Below are 23,031 nucleotides of genomic sequence, written 5' to 3'. Positions count from 1 at the left end.
CTGAGTGTGCATGTTTGCTTTGTAAATTGAAAGACATTGATGGATGTTCCCCCGTTTTTCAGTAGATCGTTCAGGACAAAAGTCGCTTCACTAATGTACAAACTGCCCTGCCCAGCAACTAATTTTTAACGGGTCGGTTTAGACAGTCAGCAGAAACGAGTGGAAAGGTGTTTTCCCCCCTGGATTGAACAACACTGCAGGTGGGAGTGGCGTGCCCGAGTGCAGCGTTTCCCAACACAAAGGAGTCCCAAAACAAAACTCTGTGTCCCACAACAGGCAAGCAGTAGAGAGCAGCTGAGATGTACATGGAACAACTTTTTCCCAAATCTCTACTGATACCCACTCTCACCACACTGAGAGCCAGTGTGGTGTAGTGGTTAAGAGCGGTAGTCTCGTAATCTGGGGAACCGGGTTCGCTTCCCCGCTCCTCCACATGCAGCTGCTGGGTGACCTTGGGCTCGTCACACTTCTCTGAAGTCTCTCAGCCCCACTCACCTCACAGAGTGTTTGTTGTGGGGCAGGAAGGGAAAGGAGATTGTGAGCCGCTTTGAGACTCCTTCGGGTAGTGATAAAGCGGGATATCAAATCCAAACTCTTCCTCTTCTTGGGGAATGACTATTAGGATTGCCACTTGCATTGCAGGCAGAGATACAGGAACATAGGGAGGATTCAGGATGGGGTGACTGACTTAAGCTTGGTGACTGACTTAAAAAGGCAGGGCCACTTTACCATATACATGACAAATAGGGTGAGCAGAAGCACTATTTCTCACAAGCATAAAACTGGATTTCTTTTTGCATTTGTACACATGTTTCCCTAAGACGAGAAGGGAGGCACTGTGCAAAAGTATGTGCTTTGCTTATGATGGGCCAATTCACCAGTCTGGCAGGGGTGGAGGTGCTCATTAAGAACTTGTTGTTGTCACGCAATCCAGGCTGCAGGGGACACATCTGACCGCATGCAGAGCACTCATCCAAATTATTCCACAGGGGAAACATAGCTGTGAGAGCAGAAAAGCAGGTGTAGATACTCCTGGAGTACTGTATGTAAGGTACGCAAATGAGCTGGGCATGCTTAGCCAAATAGGCAAGGAAGAGAATGCGGTTGGAGATAGTTGGACAGCAGCAATTTACAGATGGGTGGAGGGATCAGTAGCTCGCTTCCGTCTATGGCTTAGTAGGTGGAGGGACTGCACAAAAATCTTCTTCCATGCATAGGAAACAGTGGATGTCAGAGAGAAGGGTTGTCCTTCCGTTGGTTCTTCATGGCCCAAATGTAACATAAATACCCTGCATGCGGAAGGTCCTGGGTTCAACCCCCAGCACCTCCAGAATGACCAGAAAAGACCTCTGGCTGGAATCCTTGCAAGCTGCTGCCAGTCAGTGTAGCAAATGCTAGATGGACCAGTGGTCTGACTCGGTGTGAGACAGCATCCTGTGTTCCTTTGCATGGACAGCACATGTTCCCACCACCTGCTCCCTGATGGGGAAGCATTCAGCCCCAGCATTTCTCACCTGCGGTATGAAGTGGCACATTCAGCCTGGAAAAGAGCTCGACTGCTTTATCACCATCTCATCCGCTGCTTGGGGGAACTAGCCCATAATATATGTCTTCTCTGATGACGAGCTGCGGGATCAGAGCACCCTCCCGTTGTTATTCTTTTCTCCTGTTCTTCCAAGGCACCCATGCTGCAAGCAGTTAATACACGTGCTCCAAAAAATTATCAAGAGAGATGTGCCCTCCTTGCTTATTGGTCCCAGAGTCACTGTACATGAATGCCGTGGGTTGTTGTGTGGTTGTAGGGCTCTTTACCCCAGTGCAGAGACAACCCCAGGGGAGCCATGTGGGGCAGGAGAAGCCTGTGGAGGAAAGCCTGGTGGAGAGCCTAGAAGGTGTGGATTGGGTCCAAAAGGGAGCAAATGCCCTGGCAACATCATGGGGCTGAGAGTATAGAGGGCAGCCGCTTCTTCCCCCATCAGAGGCGCTGGCATCAACTCCAGGGGAGTTGGGGTGGACATGGCAGCTTCCCCAGAATTCCCCTTGCGCTTTTTGGACTTGGCTGAAGAGACCTTGCGGTTCCGGGTCTGGATCCCATCCTTGCGCATTGCCAAGGGACGATTCACCTGGAAGGCAGAAGATGGGGCCGTGAGCGAGAGTAAGAGCAGTGCCGCAGAGTGGTTGAGAGTAAAGAAGAGGCTAGAGCAATAGCTGTTTGCAGAGCAGGTGCATGGTTCAGATATAGGGCAGAGAGGCGCGGGGCTGGCTATGGAGCCATACTAACTCAGAAGTAAACCCCACTGGGTTTGACAGGATCACTCTCAAGGCAGAGGGCCTTCTCAGTTGTGGCACTCTTCCTTCAGATGTCAAGGAAATAAAGAATCACACAACTTTTAGAAGATATCTAAAGGCAGCCCTGTATCAAGAGGTTTTTAACACTTGATGTCAGCCACCCAGAGTGTCTGGGGAAACCCAGCCAGATGGGTGGGGTATAAATAATAAAATTATTATTAATAATTATTATTTTGTTTGCTTGCTTGCTTGCTGTAGCGCAACATAATGCTACCTAAGGAGTAAACAGAGATGGGGTGTGTGTGCGTGTTGCAGGAGCATGTATGCGTGTGGCAGCTGGCAGATCCACAGCCTGAGGCAATTGCCTCATCCCGCTTCCTGGCCATGACAGCTCTGCAGGAGAAGCTACAGGGTAGGCACCCCCAGGGTCTGAGGACGATGGGAGAGGCACATCCTTGGTCTGGGAAAAGGGTACTGAAGGTGCTCCCTTTGGAGCAGTATAAAGTCGCCCAAATTTGAGTCCTCCTCAAGGCAACATGGAAATGGCAGAAGCCTACCAATTCGTTCTCAAACATCTGGGGGTGGGGGTCAGATTTATTTTCCCCGAAACAGGCAAACTAGGAGGGAACGCATTCTTTTAAAATCCATGGGTTGTAACCAACTAAGTCTTACTTAGAGTAGACCCACTGGAATTAAGGGGCATTAAGTTAGCCAAGTCTATTCATTTACATGGATCCGCTCTGGGTACGACTGGACACAACACTATGTACCTTTTATCAAATAAAACACTCAGGGCTTATCCACACGTAACTTTTGTCCTGCTGTTTCCAGGGACACATCTGCACTTAAAAGCTTCGTGTCCAAGCATGTGTCATTTTCTCCCCCGCCCCAAGCTTTCCCCACAGAAACCGCTTTTTAGCTCTCAATTAGAGCAAACGACAGTTTGGGCTTTCCACAGATTGCCATTTGCAAGAGCAGAGGAAAGGTGCATACGCCCTTACCCTTCTGCTTATTCTGAAACAACACAGAACAAGGGCGAAAACACTTCAGAAAGCCCAAAAGAACAGGGAGGACAAGAATGAGAAGGAAGGAATGCTGATGGAATAGGTGGACGAGGCAGCTTCAGGAAGTGTCTGGGCCATAGAAATTGCTGTTAGGAGCTACAGGTGGTCCAGGCAGCAGAAAACAGGTGGGCCTCTGCAGGTTCCCTTCTGAAAACATCTTCAGAAGAAGAAGCCATCAGGTTTAAGTAATAAAGTGTAGTTTGTCAGGATGGCTCGTTCGAGGCCATGGCGCGCATTTAGGGCAGTGCCAGGTTTTGAACAGCAGGCTTCCTGTTTCAGTGCTCATGCAGCCTTGTCCACAGTGCCGTACCGTTTCTTGTTATCCTGTCCACCAGCTTGCAGATAGAATTTGACAGCTATCACAGCACGCTAAACATCTGCATTCTGAAAACATTAGCATTTGGGGAGGTATTTAATGACACAAATGAGTTTTCTCAGTTCTAGGGAAATGCAGATTTTGAGGACAGTTGTGCGCACTTATTTGGTGTGGCAGGTCTACTAGGCCAAAACAGTCCTTAAGTCACTTATTATATGTTGCTTTTATCGATCTAAAGTCAGCTTTTGATACGGTCCCAAGACATGCATTGTGGCAAAAATTGGAAAAGAGAAATATAGGCCTCCGTCTATTATTTCTCATCAAAACATTATATACTGACACATCAATACAAGTAAAGGTGGATCTGGCTGGCCATCTCACCACTAGAATTAAGACCATTACTGGAGTCAAACAGGGATGCATTTTGGCGCCTTACCTGTTTAATTTTTATATTAATGACATGGTTAAAGAACTGGAGGGCCTACAGTTTGCTCCTGTCACAATTCTTGACCAAAAACTCTTTAAGTTTTATTGTATGCTGATGACCTAGTGCTTGTATCTAGAACCCAGGTAGGCCTGAGACGGCTGCTTGTGAAATTAAGTTCATATTGCACGAGGAATGCTTTATCTTTCTATAAACTTAACATAAAATCAGTGTAATGCTTTTTATCCATTAAATGGGTGTGTGTGGGAGAGAGAGCGAGAGAGAAGCAAGCAAGCATTCATGAGATAATGCTGAGGCTGTTTATCAAGACACTCCAGATCCAGTTTTCTGGACATAGTCACACTGAGATGCCCTTATTCCATCAACCAAACCCCCTACTGCCTTGGCTTACATTGTGCAGCTTGAAATAGAGACCGCAGGCATTGCATACGGGTTCTCCGTTCACGTTTCGGCGCCAGAGGGTGGTGGTGGTCGTCTGGCAGTTACTGCACTGGGTCCCGGCTCGCTTGCTGACAATCTGCATGGTTGAATATGATGAGGGTTGTTACATACAGCGACAAATGGAACCTGCAACAAACTGTTGCAGGGAGTCCAGCTACGCCACTCCATTCCCCTACCTACCCATTCCTGCCCACCTCTGTCAGTCAGATTTCCATGCACCCCCCCCCCCACCAGAATGTACCTCTGCAAACCTCAATGTTGCCCTGAACATAAAAATATATTACCAGACGTTTCTTTGGCCGGATGAGAGGCCTGTTCTGCCCGTTCATCTTGTGGTACAGCCCACAGGCATTACAGAGGTAGTGACCAGTGCCGTCCCTTCGCCACAGTGGCGTGGCTGTGGCTCCACAATTCACACACTCTCGCGCCTCTGAGGAAAGAGATGGGGACAAGCAGTCAGTGGGGAAGTGGCAGAATAGCTCAGAAGGGGGCGGGCATGAGGCCCTTCACTTTGAGGAGATGCTTCTAGCAGCATGTCTGATGCAGGACTGGGCTGGAGAAGGTCAGACAGAGAAAGCTCAAGAAAGATGCCAAGAACAATGATTCGTCAGAACCTGGGTAGAGGAATATTACTGTATTTTTTGCACCATAACACTCACTTTTTTCCTCCTAGAAAGTAAGGGGAAATGTCTGTGCGTGTTATGGAGGGAATGCCTACGGGTGGCATGCCTACGGATTTTCCTCCTCTAAAAACTACGTGCGTGTTATGGTCGGGTGCGTGTTATAGAGCCAAAAATACGGTAATTCATTTACATAATGGGTAAAGGAAGCCAGTCTTTGCATGTCCAATAAATGCTGCTAGAGCTTAATCTCCATTATGGATCCATCTTGGCCTATAAGCTCATCCGAGAACCTAAGAGGTCAGCTCCAGAATATGTTTTCAATGTCAGAGTCCAGATCTGGAACCTGTAAGGTCATAATTATTGTGCCACTAAGCATCTACAGAGTATAATGTGGGAAAGAAATACGTTCTACATTTAATGAGCAGAACTTTGCAGTTCAGAGGTGGCAGTTCATGACCAAGATTAAGCCACAGGCACTCTAGCATTTTATAGATTTGCCTGTGGATGTCGCTTCCCCTAAACACAATTTTTACGCTAACTATGTCTTGCGGTTGCCTCCGGTCAACAGCTTCATGGTTAGTCAGCTCTGACATCCGAGCAGCACAAAAAAAGTGCTGGTCAGCTGGGCCGGCTAGAGCACACAAACTCTTTCAACATCATGGCCAAACTTCCCAATGGGAAATGTCATCTGAGTGATCCACACATTGTGCATTTAAATATTCACATTAGGACTGAAATCAAAAAGTATTTTGGTGCAAATTTTTAACTTCGGTACAAAGCTTTTAACAAATTTGAAAACGCACGATCTGCCTCTCCAGTCTGCACCATTTTACCAAGGTGTTTTTGTTTTACAGGCAGGCGAGAAAGAGGTCTGGAGTGGTGCAGTCCATTGTGTCATATCGTTCCCGCTTTGCTCCTCAGCCCATGTGATGGTCCCCAGCAAAAATCCTCACCAGTAGGAGAGAGCTGTGTTGCCCCCCGTAGTTTAGGGGAATACCCAGCTGTCAGGGGACTCCCAGATGGCTGGAAGTATCCAAAGTCCTGCCCCATTGCGTAAGCTGCTCCAGTCGGGGTTCCCAAAGGCAGCAGTTCAGCATGCGTGGGGCTCATCCGCTCCGTCTTCAACATCTCCAGGTATCTGGGGCTCCCCTTGTCATCGGGGCTGAGGTCCTTGGGCGAGGGAGGCGCTTGGAGGGTCTGATATGAGGACGTAGCAGAGGTGTAGATTGGGAGTCCAGCGTGGGGCTTTCCAGAAGAACTGGAAGCCCAAGCTGCTGTGCTGTAAGGGTGCCCATCCACCCACTGCAAACCATTGAGGATGGGATACAACTGCCGCACTGTTGGAGAGGAAACAAAAGGAAAAATTAAGTAGGGTGTACAGGTGTTCAGGGCAGTGGGCCTACACTAGAGTTGGCCAAGCAGGCCCTGGTGGATCAAAATAAGGGGCTCCTTCATTCGGTATCCTGTTACCAGCAGTGGCCAGTTAGATGCTTCCAAGAAGCCCGCAGCCAGGGTATAGGGACAGCCTTGCTCCTCTCGCACGCATGCACCAGTATTCAGAAGCATGCAGCCTCTTGTCCTGTTCTGGTCCCATGGAGGCCTCCGCCGGGCTAGAGGGCAGGTGGTGCAGCACCACGGAGAGCTCCCAGACTCTGTTCACACCATACATTTAAAGGACATGGGTTCCCCCACAAGAAGCCTGTGAGCTGTAGTTTGTTCAGGGTGCTGGGAATTGTGGGTGTAATTAGGCTAACCAGGCCTCTTCATTTGGTCCATGGCCACCTGTCACATGACATCCAGCACAGGTCAAGCCATGGTACCAAATTCAAAAGGATGAATCAGGCATGGCTTGATTTTTTTTTTCCAAATGCAAGCCATGGTTGTAAACGAAGAATTGGGAGTCAGTTCTTCCTTCCTTCCTTTACTATTATTTCATAAAATTCCTTCCTTCCTTGACTGCAAGGAAAAACCTCAAAGCAGTTTCCTTTGCAGCTGCAAGTTTAAAATTGAACTACATGATGTAATATGACATCAAGTGATTGACTGGTGGGTGGACCTTTCAAAGATGGGCCAGTTTAGGATACAGCCTTCTGGCCGGATCCACATTCCCACAGTGAAGACTGTGAATGCTCAATGGCCGTACAATGCCGAGATTGCAATCTTAGCCATGTCTACTCTGAAATAAGTCCCACTGAATAAAGTGAGGCTGGGTACCTTTTGGGGGGGGTATGGAAAACTGGAGTCAGGGGAGGTAATGGAACAGAGTATTTTGGAAAGGACCATGACAGTCTGTCAGGAACCCTGAATAGAAGCAACCCACAATGTTGATGTTCTTTTTTTAATTGAAGGTTCGAAATATACTTTAATATTTGCAATGTGAAAACACAATGGTATCACTGTAAGCCCATCAGCCAGAAATTCTGAGAATGAGGTGGCTACAGAGATGCATTAGCACATTACTTTTGCCTCCAGAGTAAAAGCCCCTTTGAATGCACAGAGGGCCTTTGTCAAATGCAGCATATCTATGATTCAAAGGGGTAATTATAAGGGCTAATAGCTTGCAGGCAGAGGGAGGTGGGGAGGGTATTGGGATCAGCTGCTTAGTATGTTTAAAGGTATGTCCTCTTTCAAACACTGTATACCTACCTGGAGAGTGTCTGTAGGATTCAGACATACGAGAGAAGTAGGTGGGCATGGCCCCAGCATCAACCCCCTCTGAAGCAGGAAAGAATAGGTCTGCATCATCATTTGCTTGCAAATGGGGATGTTCAAAATACTGGGGGGCAGAATCTTCATTCCCCACAGTAGAATAATCCATTGTCCGTTCTTAATTGGAATCTTCCTCTCCAGATGATAAAACCTGCAATGAATTTATTTTTTTTAAGCATGACACACGAGACAAGGAGAGTCCAGATTCCTGACTGAGAAGTGAATGAGATCTAGTACATTGCTAGGGCCTAGTGATTAGAACCAGCATTCATGAGTTTTATCTTGGTTCGCCTTTACTTCCAGAACACTCTGCAGCAGAGGTCGCCAATGTGTTGCCCTCTGGATGACTGAAGTTGTAAATAGGTGAATAAACCATATTTCCTAAAGCATGACAGTTTCCACCGTGTCTTCTACCTATTCTCCAAAGGTACACAGACCCTGTGTGTGTGCCTGTAATCCCATGTGCTCTTGCCACCGCTTGGCAGAGAGAGAGGCAGGCACTGGGCTTTTGCGACACTATTTATCCAGTGATAAATATATTTATGTTCCTCTTCTTTTGGAAGCTGTTCTTGGTAGTAGATGTGGCAGCCAATTCCTGAGCATGCCAGTTCTTAGATACCTAGCAGCTCTATTGCTGGCAACCAAGCTACTTCAGACCAAGATCAGTTTGAAGTTTGCCCCGTATTGCATTTTGGACTTCGTGAGGTGACCTGAAAATCCCACTTCAAAGTCCATAATGCAGTATCCAAACTGCACACGAAGGATGCGAGAGTATGAGTAATAATAATAGCAAATAAAATATAATATTAATGCTGCTTTGCTCACCTGCCCCCTTTCAACTAAAGCTGAGCCAAAATTTCTCAGAAGACGTTTTTCTGAGAAAATTCCATTCCAGAATAAAAAATGGCAATTTTGCAGAAATGTTATCTGAATATCTCCACACACAGAGGGACGGAGAGAGAGAGAATCAACCAACCAACCATTTCTTCCTTCCCACAGTGTCCCAGAACGATGCCAGGCCTGGGGCATTATGGGGTGTGCAAAACGGTGGTCAGGCTACCTAAGGAGGTGCTCTTACTGCCGCTTGCAGAAGCAACGAAAACAAGCTGTGCTACTGGCACTTCTTTTTGTCCAGTTATGTATTGCCAAAAAGGAGGATCTGCATCACACAAAAAGAAGAATCAAAGAGGGCATCCAATTCGCACAACATTGTAATATGCTAGTTCATATGTTCACACAAATGTAGAAATAATTACTGTAATAGAAATAGAATACATATCAACATTGTGGTGAAGACAACAGGTGACTTTTGCTGCCTGCCTCGTCTGCTGACCAGGCGCTACTAACTGCTGATGGACCATGTCAAGGCCTCTGCTGTTCTCTCTTATCATTAAATCAAACTTTGACTTCAAAGAAAGGATTGTCTTTTGTAAAGCACAACACATCCTGCAGTTACGCACAAGGGTTTCTATCCAACAAAGTTACACTCAGAGTTAGACTCATTGAAATGAATGGACCAAAGTTAGTCATGTCCTTTATTTCCAATGGGTCTATACCAAATAGGACCAACATTGGCTACAAGCCAAGCATTTCTAACCAGCTCCAGGTTTCAGAGTCTAGAATCACATCTGTAAATGTGTGCCTCTTCGTGTTCAGTTCTCCACCTATCCTTAAGCCACATTGGAACTGAAAAATAAAAGGAATCCGGTGTGGCTGCATAAGGAGCTTACAGACGAGCTGAGAATTAAGAAGGGGATGTATAAGAAATGGAAGAAAGGGGAAATCGCAAAGGAGGAGTAGACATGAGTAGCCAACAGTTGCAGGGGGGACGTCAGGCTGGCTAAAGCTCAGAATGAGCTCAGGGTTGCAAGAGAGGCTAAAAATAATAATAAAGGGTTCTTCGGCTGTGTCACATGGAGGAGGGAGCATGCTTGTTTTCTCCTGCTCTTGAGGGTAGGACTCGAACCAGTGGCTTCAAGTTGCAAGAAAGGAGATTCCAACTAAACATCAATAAGAACTTTCTGACAGTAAGAGCTGTTTGACAGTGGAACCGACTCTCTTGAGAGATGGTGCACTCTCCTTCCTTGAAGGTTTTTAAGCAGAGGTCGCATGGCCACCTGTCAGGGATGCTTTAGCTGAGATTTCTGCCTTGCCGGGGGTTGGACTAGATGACCATGGGGGTCCCTTCGTACTCTAAGATTCTGTGATTATGCCGTGCCCAAAATGGGGTGGTGATAGAAAGTGGAATGATTTCAGAGTGTGAACGAGAGGAAAGTGTCAGTACAGTGGTACCTCGGGTTAAGTACTTAATTCGTTCTGGAGGTCCGTTCTTAACCTGAAACTGTTCTTAGCCTGAAGCACCACTTTAGCTAATGGGGCCTCCTGCTGCCACCACAAGATTTCTGTTCTCATCCTGAGGTAAAGTTCTTAACCCGAGGTACTATTTCTGGGTTAGCAGAGTCTGTAACCTGAAGCGTCTGTAAACTGAAGCGTCTGTAACCCGAGGTACCACTGTATGCCTTTCAACTGATGTCAGCGACTGGGCTCAATAACTGGTTCTGCCCCGACTGGGCTAGGCGACTGGAGCACTTTTAAGAGACCTTCCAGTCCTGGAAATCAGGTCTGAGTGCCCTGGACCCACAACTGTGCATTGTGAGCAGCAGACTCAGCAGAGTATAAATAACGCGGAAGCTAGCTGTGAAGCATAACTTCTTTTGTTTCTATCAGCTACTACAAACTAACGAACTACCGGCTTGCATGAGTGTTGCAGCTCCCACTCAGCCATCTAGCCACTACATAGATAAGACTCTCTCCACACACAGAGTCAGGCAGTCAGGCAGGAGCGGAAGAGTAGAAGAGCAGTTTCTGCCCCCTCCTTTCTCGAAACATCAGATCAGGAGATTCTCGCAATCGGAGGGGGTGAAAATATCAACAGAAAGTGGGAAGGTAGGCCAACTGTGTCCACCTGAAAAGATGTGAGGTGGCATCCTACCCCATCGTGAGCGCTGGGTGTAGAAATATCTGGGCCTCCACCAGATATTTGCAACTCTATCCAAAAGATGTTTGGGATGGATTGGTGGGGAGGTGGCAAAAGTCTTGGTTTTTGTAGCCCGTCCTTTACCGCTCTGCAGTGTTAAAATGGGAACACACCATTTTGATCCCTACCATGGCAAAGATACATTGGGGCACAGCAACAGATTCCCATGGGATAAACAAAAAGAATTGCGTGATAAATGTAGTGCAGGTTTGGCTTGCCGATCAGAAGGTCGGCGGTTCGAATCCCCATGACGGGGTGAGCTCCCGTTGTTCGGTCCCTGCTCCTGCCAACCTAGCAGTTCGAAAGCACAAAGTGCAAGTAGATAAATAGGTACCTCTCCGGCTGGAAGGTAAACGGCGTTTCGGTGCACTGCTCTGGTTCGCCAGAAGCGGCTTAGTCATTCTGGCCACATGACCTGGAAGCTGTACGCCGGCTCCCTCGGCCAATAAAGCGAGATGAGAGCCCCAACCCCAGAGTCGGCCATGACTGGACCTAATGGTCAGGAGTCCCTTTACCTTTACCTTTACCTTTAAGGCTGTTGGCAGTGGAGGCCAACCAGGAGCCTTGTGCTTAGATGGGAGTTGGATTTAATAGAAACCCAGGTGAGAGCAGTGCTTGCAGAGCCTTTCTGGATTTGCCTCCTTTGCCCAAGGAGTGCAGAGAAGTCCAGGGCCTGTTGGAGGAACCTGTTTCCTAGTGACTCTGCAATTCACCCTCCTTCCTCTTATCTCTTTCTCTAACCAGTCTCTCTTTCTCAGAAGTGACATCTTTACTTTCCTCATCAATATCAGCTTCCAGATCTGATGAGGCTCCAGGGGAAAAAAGTGTGTGGGTTATTTGGGTTTGCTTGCAGTGTGTGTCCCATGTAATATATTGAGCGTGTAAAGCAAAGACTGGACAAGAACAGGGAAGACCTAGGTTCAAAACCCAAGGCAGCCACAAAGCTCATGTTTGTGGAGCGGCAGGGGCAGGACTCTCTTGGGCTTCCCAGAGCTAAAATTGTGAGGCTAAAATCGGGGAAGGCTGGGAAAAGAGAAGCAATGTTTGTCACCTGAGACTCCTTTGGGGGAAACACAGATGTCTGTATTGTGCTTGTATTTCTCTCTTAAAAGGGACCCCTGACCAGTAGGTCCAGTCGTGACTGACTCTGGGGTTGTGGTGCTCATCTCGCTTTACTGGCCGAGGGAGCCGGCGTACAGCTTCCGGGTCATGTGGCCAGCATGACTAAGCCACTTCTGGCGAACCAGAGCAGCGCATGGAAACGCCGTTTACCTTCCCGCCGGAGTGGTACCTATTTATCTACTTGCACTTTGACGTGCTTTCGAACTGCTAGGTGGGCAGGAGCAGGGACCAAGCAACGGGAGCTCACCCCGTCGTGGGGATTTGAACCGCCGACCTTCTGATCAGCAAGCCCTAGGCTGTGTGGTTTAACCCACAGCGTCACCCGCATCCTATTTCTCTCTTACACTCTGGCTAATTTCAGCTTCGGTAGTAGGGAATCAAATCAGAACGCCAATTTGGGGGCTGAACCAGAGCAAACAGCAACCCATAGATAACATGAATTGCCTTTTGTTGCACTTCAGCTTTAAAGAGCCGGTTTTCAGGGCAAAGCTCGCGGGCAAAAACAGGGCGCTCGGACATGGAGCTTTCAAGTGTGGACTTGTGCCCAGATAGCACAGGGCAAAAGTTAAGTGTTGATAAGCCTTAAAGAAGAGGCAGTCAGCCCCACTCACCTCACAGAGTGTTTGTTGTGGGGGAGGAAGGGAAAGGAGATTGTTAGCCGCTTTGAGACTCCTGAAGGGGAGTGAAAGGCGGGATATCAAATCCAAACTCTTCTTCTTCTTCTTCTTCAGAGTCATCCTCTGGGCTGGTTGTAAGAAAGAAGAAGAAGAGGAGGAGTTTGGATTTGATATCCTGCTTTATCAGTACCTGAAGGAGTCTCAAAGCGGCTAACATTCTCCTTTCCCTTCCTCCCCCACAACAAACACTCTGTGAGGTGAGTGGGGCTGAGAGACTTCAGAGAAGTGTGACTGGCCCAAGGTCACCCAGCAGCTGCATGTGGAGGAGCGGAGACGCGAACCCGGTTCCCCAGATTACAAGTCTACCGCTCTTGTGGTGTAGTGGTTAAGAGCGGTAGTCTCGTAATCTGGAGAACCGGTTTGTTGTGGGGGAGGAAGGGAAAGGAGAATGTTAGCCGCTTTGAGACTCCTTAAAGGGAGTGAGCAGCTGCATGTGGAGGAGCGGGGAAGTGAACCTGGTTCACCAGATTACAAGTCTACCGCTCTTAACCACTACACCACACTGGCAGGTGATTGGGGAAAGACTAAGGGGGATGGGGCAGTGCCCCATGTGCCCTAGTGGACCAGCCTCCACTGCCCCAAGGGAGCACCAGCTGCTTTCAAATCTGCTGGAAGAAGAACCAAGCAAGACCCCATCGCGTTAACCTGCCATTCACAAGCGCCCTTCCTGCAGAGCTTGCAGTTCCTTGCCTGCCAGGTTCTTTGGGGGCTTCCCGCAGAAAACTCTGCATCCTCAGCTACATCTTTCTAGGACCCTGTTCCTCTGCCCTGTGAATGGCAGTTGGATCTGGTGCCAGGCCTTATCGCCCGATCTTTGCAGTGTGTTCAGTCATGGGGTACCAAAGGAAGCCTTTTGAAATCAACCTTGTACGCATGCCAGCTTCCTCTGAACGTGGGACTAGTGGCGCTGTTGTCCTCTGATTCATTTCCTCCCCCTTTGCACCTCTGGGGCCTTTAAAGGACCTCCTCGATGCTGTTCTGCGGGAGGGGAATGGGGAACCAGATTCTGAGTCATGGGCTGGGCTGCAGAATTCAGATGCACATTTTTATATGTGGGCATTTGCTGTGCTTTTCTGCAGCGCTGTACCTGCTCTGCAGCCCCGGCCCTGGGCCAAGGGAGCTCGAGGTGGCTTACGAATCATTTTAAAGCGAGCAACAAAATGACAGCAAGGCAGTACAGTGAAAAACAAACTTCAAAACCAGATAAAAACAGTATAAATAGTACAACGAGAATGATCGGAAGACTCGTTTTGTCAGAAGTCTTTTTATTTAGGTGTTTATTTAAGTGTTAACAAGGAAGATTATGCTTTTCTATGTATGTAAATCTGCTTTTTCTTCTTTTGTATTTTCTTCTTTTTTTTCTTTCTTAATTGCTTTTTTCTTTAATTTTCTTTCATTTTCTTTTTGTAATATGAGATTGTAAATTCTTTGTATATATGTGTCATTTAAAATAATAAAGATTATATTAAAAAACAACGACACACAGATTGTTTCAATTCACAGCAGCATCTTCGGCAGCATGTCTTAACATCCATGTCTGTCTAAAAATCTGCATCTTCAAACAGCAGCAGCAGAGAGGGAGCCAGGGGTATTTTTAAGAACCCCAAATCCTGGGTCTTTTGCACCAGGCTTTGGAGACCCAACTCTACAGTTCTTTGATTCTATGAAAACAAGAAGTCTTCAATTTGTTATAGTTTCCCATTTCATCTGAATCAGGAAACTATAATTAACATCTTCAAAACAGGCCAAGAGATTAAGCCAATTTAAAACCATGATTTAATAATTTGGCTTGTTCTGAAGCTGTTAACCATGGTTTCCTGGTTAAATCAGGTTTGCCAAATTGTTACTCTCCAGATACAGCAGTTCCATTGGCCATGCTGCCTGGCAGTGGCGTAGCGTGGGGGGTGCAGGGGGGGCCGGCCGCACCGGGCGCAACATCTGGGGTTAGGGCAAATCCACAGGTTAGGGGGCGCAAATCCATGGGTTAGGGGGCGCAAATTACTTGCTTAAGCGTGCTGACAACCCACGCTACGCCACTGCTGCCTGGGACTGCTGGGACTCCGATAACATCCAGAGAAGATCACATTGGCAACTCCTGTGATGGTTAACGAAAAGATTTAACATTGTTTTTTGCTTGCTTGTACAAAGAGAGGAATGGAAGGAGCTCTGTGTGTGGCTGAAAGGCTCGCTTATATCTCAGCTTTCAAAGGCAAGATATGATCAGCCAAACATGGTCAATGTCTCTGTATTGTATTTAGGAAGTCTGAAACTGCCTATAGCCAGTCAGTGAGTTCATGGCTGGTGCTACTTTTGAATGCAAGACTTTGCAGCTCAGATTCCTATACCATATATGCGCAAACACATGCAGCCCTCCCATCAATTGCCTCTTCTGAAAGCAGCTGTTCAAAGTGGTATGTTGGCATCTGTCCATCTTGAGAGTGGGCCATCAGGGGCAAAGTCAAACCATTGGAGAGTTACAGCGCCTGCTGTGGCTGTAGAGACCGATATGGAAGAGACATGTTTTGTTGCAGCTGGGGCAGAGGACGGCATCTGGTTGTGCTGTTACAGATACACCACAGCGTTTCTTCTCCCTGCGCTCCTCCCGGTGGTCATTTCTTCTCTGCTCACTGCTATGGATGCACAGCCAGACGGTCTGTCTCTAGGAGCTGCAGTCATCTATCAGGGATTCCCACACCGTGTGCTTGATGTTGCCAGCCTTCATGTCACATTTGCAGACATCTTTGTACTGCAGAGCTGGTCTGCCAACAGACCTGGTGCCTGAAGCCAGCTCCCTGTAGAGCATGTCCTTGTGGATCCTGCTAAGGATGAGTCGTCATACTGGACAGTCGCACATGTTCTCATGGAAGGACACAATCATCTTGCAGAGCTTAGGTGAGCTTTCTATCTTGTTGAGCAGAGTCATTTTCAGCTGATGAGGTCAAAGACCTGACGAAGGCCATGCACAAGGGGCATCTCTGCTCTTGGCAATTCTCCTGCAGCTGGCGCAATGGGAAAAGCATGTCTACTGTAGACCTCTGAGCTCTAAAACTGCATTGTGACTCAGGATAGACCCTGTCAGTGAGTGACTTCAATCTGTTGAGAACTACAAGGTCAAAGCCTTTCCCCACAGTACTGAGCAGGGAGATTCCACCGTAGCAGTAACAGCTGTGGTGGTCCCCTTTGTTATTCTAGAGAGTCACAATGCTGGAGTCACACATGCCTTGTGATACTGCTTGAAATGTATGGTGCAGATGGGGCCCTAGAATCCATCATGACTCCTCAAAATGTACAACAGGCCTTTACAACTTGCCACCCACTAGCAGAATGCAATCTGCACCAACCATGTGTGATGATGGCCTTCCAGGGGCTTGGTAGATCTGGTTTTCCTGCCTCCCACCTTGGCTGTCAAAAGCCCAGGTCAATGTCAAGCAGATGGCAGGCCACAGCTGCTGTGCTGTCTTCAGCTTAACAAATCACAAGTCCAAAGGGTCTGAAATATACGCACCAGTCGTTTATGTGATTCTTACTGGGGAAGGGCCACAGATCAGTGGTAGAGCATCTCCTTTGCATACAGAAGGCCTCAGGTTCCATCCTTAGCCTCTCCTGCTAGGGCTGGGATTGTTCCTTGTCTGAAACCCTGGCCAGTCAGGGTAGACAGTACTAGCTGGGCCAGTGATCTGAGTATAAGGCAACTTCCTATGTTTCTATTTACCAGGGATAATGACTAATTTCTGCTACCTGTTCCAGGTAAGTTGCTTTTCCTAATTTAGCATTTCAGGAAATTTGTCAGTGCAAGCAGCTAGAACCATTCATCAGGGTTCAGCTTCCTCCCTGGGATCTCCAGCAATTAAATCTCTGACTGGGGGTGGACAACACACCTTGCCTCTCGTGCACCTTCATATGTGTATAAACATGAACATGAAGACACCATGCAGGGAACATCATTTCATACACTGCAACTGCTGCTCTTGATAATATATTGTAGAAGAAGCATGTCCCGTCCCCCCCGGACATCTCTAATCAAAGGGACAAAATTCTGAATTTAAATAGTATAGAAGGTCCTGAAGTCAATAAGGAACATGCTGTGTTGGATTTTCAACCAGTGGAGGGCAGACTATGGCAGGGTAAATAAATGCAGGATCTATAGCAGGTCAATGAGAGACTTCAACCATGTGTGCAGTGGTGCGTCGGGTTAAGAACTTAATTCGTTCCAGAGGTCCGTTCTTAACCTGAAACTGTTCTTAACCTGAAGCACCACTTTAGCTAATGGGGTCTCCTGCTGCTGCCACGCCACTGGAGCACAATTTCTGTTCTCATCCTGAAGCAAAGTTCTTAACCCAAGGTACTATTTCTGGGTTAGCGGAGTCTGTAACCTGAAGCATATGTAACCCGAGGCACCACTGTAATAATCTGTGGGGGTGAAGAGCTCAAATAGTGAACCTTCTTTTGAAAATAGGGATGTTAAAATAGAGCCTGTGCTGTATTTCTCTGTGAAAATGTGAAATATGCCATATAGCACAGCCCCAAACAACTTATGTCCTAGGCTTTATATGATTGTGTGTGTGTGTGTGTCCCCACGCACATGCACAAACACACAAATACATATACAGTAGTACCTTGGGTTACAGATGCTTCAGGTTACAGACGCTTCAGGTTACAGACTCCGCTAACCCAGAAATAGTACCTCGGGTTAAGAACTTTACCTCAGGATGAGAAAAGAAATCGTGCACCAGCAGCCCAGTGGCAGCGGGAGGCCCCATTAGCTAAAGTGGTGCTTCAGGTTAAGAACAGTTTCAGCTTAAGAGAGGACCTCCGGAACGAATTAAGTTCTTAACCCGAGGTACCACTGTAAACATCAAAGCAACACTGCCACAAACATCTATGCCACACACATCAAAGGCATCACCTTATCTCTGGGCTACACCAGTCCTTATCAGCAGGAATGAAATTTCCTTTTGAATATTTTCATTTCAACCAAAATTACAGTTGTGCCCATAGCCATTTAGTAACTCCACTCTGCACGCTGCTACCGAGCTGGGCACAGGGGCCCCAGAGATGCTTCCAGAACCTTATCACCGGCTTCACCGGCTTCAGATAATTATCTGTGGGGTATTTGTTATCGGGGCACTACTGAATCACAGGCAGCAGTTTTAATCCAGCCTGAAACCGTTCAGAGGCTGCTCCCACAGAGAGACCAGCTTGCATTTCAGCCTAAAGCTTCCCCGTCAGAAACTTCACAAGAACATGGGACCTTCCAAAGAACCCAGGTGTCCGAGAGCCTAGGCAGAAGGTAAACTAGGAGGACTTCCTGGCTTTGCTCTTTCTAGTCCATCCTCTCAGGCCCTCTGCTCCTTCCCCAACTCCATAGATCCCAAATGGAAAAGGGGGACTGAGAAGTCTTAAGAAGCCAGGAGACAAGAACGGAAAACCCAACCCACTCCCGTTCCTTGAACTCCATTTTCCTGCCACCGTTCCATTTGGATCCTTAGCAGGACAAAAAATTAGAGGCAAATGCATTAGTCTCTGGGATCAGATGTTAATGGGAAGGTGGTTATATGGAGAGCAAAAGAAATTAACATGTGTCCCGTGCTTTCACTATATTCCATTCCTGTTTACCTGTCCTCTCTGCCTCTCTGTTTATCCATCCATCCATCCATCCATCCATCCATCCATCCATCCATCCATTTTCTTTCTACCTGTTGAGTTTCCCAGTACAAGGTCATCCTACTATCCTTTCCTCATGCAGGGGTTTTTCACCCACTCTTTTTCTGTAGCCACCAGTTTCATGTGGGTTGATCCTTAGTTTTGAATCATTCTGTACAGTTATGTCCATCTCTAAAGCTTAAGTGTGTGTGTGTGTGTATGGCAATATTTCCATATTTGGTGCAGTGCAGGAACAAGAGTGTGAGCTGGGAAGTCCCCAGTTCAGAATGCACACCACACATACAAAGAATTCTCAGAGCTGCAGTTTACCCCTCAGAGAACTACAGTTCCCAGGATTCTTTGGGGTTGCCTTAAATGCACGGTGTATATGCAGCCATGGCGTCCTTAAGCACGCTACTCTCTCTCAGTCTCAGTTTCCCCACCACCGTCTGCAACGTGGGGATAATATTACTGGCCTACCTTATAGGGTTAGTCTAAGGATGACTGAGATAATGCACGTGAAACAGTTTGGGTGCTCTGATGTGCAACATTAATGCTAAAAGCACAAGCGTCTTGTGGCACTTTAAAGACTTAACAGATATATTGTAGAGATGATCCTAGTTCCAATGAAATAAATAAATTAATATTAAATGTTATGAATTGTCTTTCTCATCCATGACTCTCAGGGTGGAATCCTCAGAACATTTTCTTGCACAAGGAGGAGTTCAATTGAAACCAACAGGATTTCCTTACAAGTCCCTTGGTTTCGAATAGAGATGTGACTCCCATTTTACAGATGAGAAAGTGAGTCACTGCTTGCGTTTGAGATAGGATTTTTCGAACCCAGTCCCCCCACGTCGAAGGACCAGCTTCCTTCCACCACACTGACCGGCTTCCTTCTCACGTATAATTCTTGGGGCATTTTTGCCATGGGAGGCTTAAGAACAGCCCAATTCTGGGTATATTTCTGTGGAAGTAAAACCTACTGCATCAAATGGGACTTCTTCCCAAGTCGCGGCACATAGGACTGCAGCTGCTGGACTCTTTGCTTAAAATGCTCTCTAAAGTGAATGCAAAAACTCCATTGTTATTTGCTCGCCCGAAGCACATCATCATGAGGGCAAAAGAGGATCAAATGTTCCCTTGTGGAAAAGCATGTCTATCTGTGAAGAAACTGGTTGATGTGTTTGTCTGGAACTCTGGGTGGCATCTTTTGCCTCTAGTGCACAATGCTTTTCTAGTGCCCTGTCCCTGTCCTCTCCCCATGCTACTTATTACAGTGGTACCTCGGGTTACATACGCTTCAGGTTACAGACTCCGCTAACCCAGAAATAATACCTCGGGTTAAGAACTTTGCTTCAGGATGAGAACAGAAATTGTGCTACGGCGGCGCGGCAGCAGCGGGAGGCCCCACTAGCTAAAGTGCTTCAGGTTAAGAACAGTTTCATGTTAAGAACGGACCTCCGGAACGAATTAAGTACCTAACCTGAGGTACCACTGTATTATTATTATTATTATTATTATTATTATTATTATTATTATTATTATTATTAAAATTACTAAATTGTCCTTCACCCAAATATCACAGGGCAGTTTACAATATTAAAATACAAAAAAATTACATACCATAATAACAAGCAATAACAATAATGCCCCTCGGTTATTGTTATTTAATAATTTTATGTACACTTAAGAATAGTCCTGCGCTCTTCCCTTCCTTGCACAACACTGATCCTTTCAGCGTCTTTACACAAACAGCAACCTCCACATTTGCCTTTTCTGCCATGTCCAGGCAATTCACTCTCCCCCTTCACCATTGTGTTCTTGCAGGCACCTTTCTGACCTCGGCAGGTTCTGCCAGCCTTTGTGTTTCTCACTTGCAACACGTCTGCCCTGCCATTTCTCAGCCACCCCAATGTGTTTCTCTCATGGCTTTCATGCTCATTTTTCTGCTCCTGTGCTCCTAATTCACTTCATTATCTGCCTTTTTTTTTTTAAATGAAATTTGGGAGTTTGTATTTACACTACCAGAAGTTGGTGCGAGGAACTGTAGATCTGCTCTGGGTTTTCGGTGCAGTTATTTTAACTTTCCAGCACAACTGTAAATAATAGAACTCAAAACTATCACATTTTGCCCGAGCCTATGCCTGTTTGCGTCAGAAACATGTCCCCTGCGATCTAGTGAGACCTAGGCACCAATAAGTACGTGTTTATAGGATTGTGGCCTTAACTCTTTCCCAAAGGATCTACAAGGATTATTTTCTTGAATTCACTCTCCATGTTCAAAGCCCTGACTCACCATCGAATCAGACTTAGAAATTGACAAAGATTGGAGGTTGGCTCATCTATTAATCTGTTTACTCCCTCGTCTCAGTTATCACAATCTGTTAGGATACCACTACTCCTTTTTAATCTGTGGAGTGATAATCACATCTAGATGTAACTTTAAAAAATCAAGTCAACATTCCTAACAATTTATACCTCGGTCCGTTGTGTGATTGCTTCGCGTCTAGCATTCTCGAACTCGCTGCACTTTGGCCATGCACTGCCAGTTTTCCAACACCCTTTTCATTTGAAGAGGGGAAAGTTTGCCTTGTCTCTAGCCGACCCATGCTTGGAAATGCTCATTGTGCCAAGGCAGCCAACATTGGGGCTTAGCCTTTGAAGCTCTTTTCAGTCCCAAAGCTCAGACATAGACCATGCAAAATAATAACGATGATGAGGATGCCTCTACCCATGTGCAGAGTGCACTTCTCTCAGCCCCAACAATACAGTAGCAGTGAAGGGCATCCAAAGCAGAGGATAAATTTTTGAGGCCAAACACGTCTCATCTTCAGCACTTTGCCCTATCCACCCGTGTTGCAATCCTGCTTTTCTGTCTACCCCATTCCTCTATCCATATCCATTACTATTCTTAACAATTCCTCGCCTTTGTCCATTACTCAAAGAGAAATCAACAACTGTCCTTCAAACAACTGGATTTTGGGCATGCATTGAATCAAACTGACCTGGTGCAGAGCACAAACCTTGGCAAATTTTTGAACGCGTCTTGGTCCACGGAGCCTAGAAAACGTGGGGAAGGGCTGGGTTGACACTGGAGAAAGTGTCGCCACTTCAGCCGCTTGATCTGCCTCAACCAAGTCCTCCTACGATGTCCCAGGCTGTACTGGTGGGACAGAGAGAGAGAGAGACTGAAAGCAACAGGGAGGGGACCGATGACCAAAAAAAAAAAAAATAGTCTGCAGCAACCACCCAAGTGATGTCTCCGCCTCCTCCAAAGGCGACCGGCAAGAAGGATGAAGAAGAGGGAGAGGGAATTGGAGAAATACATAAAAACCCGTATGCAGACCAAATAAAACCAACACCCTTCATTTGGAAACAATTCAAGGGATAAGTTCAAGTGTGTGGGGCGGGAGAATTAGAGGGCCAAAAGTTCTGGAGATTGTATCAAGGGCTGGAGGGGGAGCTGTATTTAGTGGGTTGGTGACAAGCCTGGAAGCCCAAACTCCTAGATCTCATCCCAATCTATGGGGTGAATTTGGGGCCTGGGCTTGTGCAGGGAGAAAAGAGAATGTGAGACGGTAGGAAGTCAGCAATGTAAGTTCCTGTATCTTTTATGTTCTTATCTCTTGCTATTTGGATCCACCAGCGCAAGATATCTTTTGCTCAGCCTTCCGTGGAGGGAGATATGTAGCTGAGCATTTTCCCCCCACCCCACCCTGAGAGAAGCAGACATCTTGTTACAGCTCTTCACATGGATGGAGAAATCATTGAAGGTTGTGCGGAGAGAGGGGTGGAAAATCTTGACCACAGCTTGCCCATCTACTTGCCCACCTTCCCACTGTGTTTATATATGGAACCACAAAAGAGAAGCCAAGTATTTTAGACTATTGCAATGTGCTCTACGTGGGGCTGCCTTTGAAGGTGACTCGGAAACTGCAATTAATCCAGAATGTGGCAGCTAGACTGGTAACTGGGAGTGGCCGCTGGGACCACATAACACCGGTCCTGAAAGATCTTCATTGGCTCCCGGTACATTTCCGAGCACAATTCAAAGTCTTGGTGCTGACCTTTAAAGCCCTAAACGGCCTCGGTCCTGTATACCTGAAGGAGCGTGTCCATCCCCATCATCCACCGCCGAGGGCCTTCTGGCGGTTCCCTCATGGCGAGAAGTGAGGTTACAGGGAACCAGGAAGAGGGTCTTCTCGGTAGTGGCGCCTACCTTGTGGAACGCCCTCCACAAAGTAGATATCAAGGCAATAAACAACTGTTTTACTTTTAAAAGACAACTGAAGGCGGCCCTGTTTAGGGAAGTTTTTAATGTCTGATGCTGTATTGTTTTTAATATTCATTGGAAGCTGCCCAGAGTGGCTGGGGAGACCCAGCCAGATGGGCAGGGTATAAATAAATTATTATTATTATTATTATTATTATTATTATTATTATTATTAGGATGAAAGTGAAGGCATGTGTCTGACACACGTTTATAGCAAGTTTGCAGAGCACATGTTTTGCAGGACAAAGGTTCAATCTTTTGCATCGCCAGGTAGGGCTGGAAATGTCTCCTGTCTGGAAACCTGGAGAACTCTGAAACACTAGTCAGTGTACCGTATTGACAGAAATGACCTCGGATGGACCTGTGGCCTGACTCTGTATGGCAGCTTC

The 23,031-nt window shown here is 46.9% G+C and overlaps 1 protein-coding gene and 1 long non-coding RNA gene across 5 annotated transcripts; one reads left to right on the top strand and one right to left on the bottom strand.

The window, feature by feature from the left end:
* Positions 1 to 675: 675 nt before the first annotated feature.
* On the bottom strand, positions 676 to 21,922 carry GATA1 (GATA binding protein 1). 4 transcript variants are annotated; one of them, XM_028713172.2, is made up of 6 exons: positions 21,375 to 21,922; positions 7,825 to 8,022; positions 6,132 to 6,515; positions 4,840 to 4,985; positions 4,506 to 4,631; positions 676 to 2,123 (listed from the first exon to the last, which is right to left on the bottom strand). In XM_028713172.2, the coding sequence occupies exons 2-6, from the start codon at positions 7,994 to 7,996 to the stop codon at positions 1,809 to 1,811; spliced, it is 1,143 nt and encodes a 380-aa protein (XP_028569005.2). In that variant the 5' UTR covers positions 7,997 to 8,022; positions 21,375 to 21,922; the 3' UTR covers positions 676 to 1,808. The 4 variants fall into 4 exon arrangements, with proteins under 4 accessions (XP_028569005.2, XP_028569004.2, XP_028569008.2 ...); XM_028713171.2 differs by having other exon boundaries at positions 7,825 to 8,038; positions 21,393 to 21,922; XM_028713175.2 differs by having other exon boundaries at positions 21,393 to 21,922.
* LOC114588182 (uncharacterized) lies at positions 6,171 to 14,199 on the top strand. Its single transcript, XR_013391088.1, has 2 exons — positions 6,171 to 6,312; positions 13,803 to 14,199. It is a non-coding gene; the product is annotated as an uncharacterized LOC114588182 (long non-coding RNA).
* Positions 21,923 to 23,031: the final 1,109 nt, after the last annotated feature.

This window comes from Podarcis muralis, chromosome 17 (genome assembly GCF_964188315.1).
Source record: "Podarcis muralis chromosome 17, rPodMur119.hap1.1, whole genome shotgun sequence".
NCBI lineage: Eukaryota > Metazoa > Chordata > Lepidosauria > Squamata > Lacertidae > Podarcis > Podarcis muralis.
The sequence above is the reverse complement of the archived record's forward strand: the minus strand, read 5'-3'. Positions and strand labels throughout refer to the sequence as shown.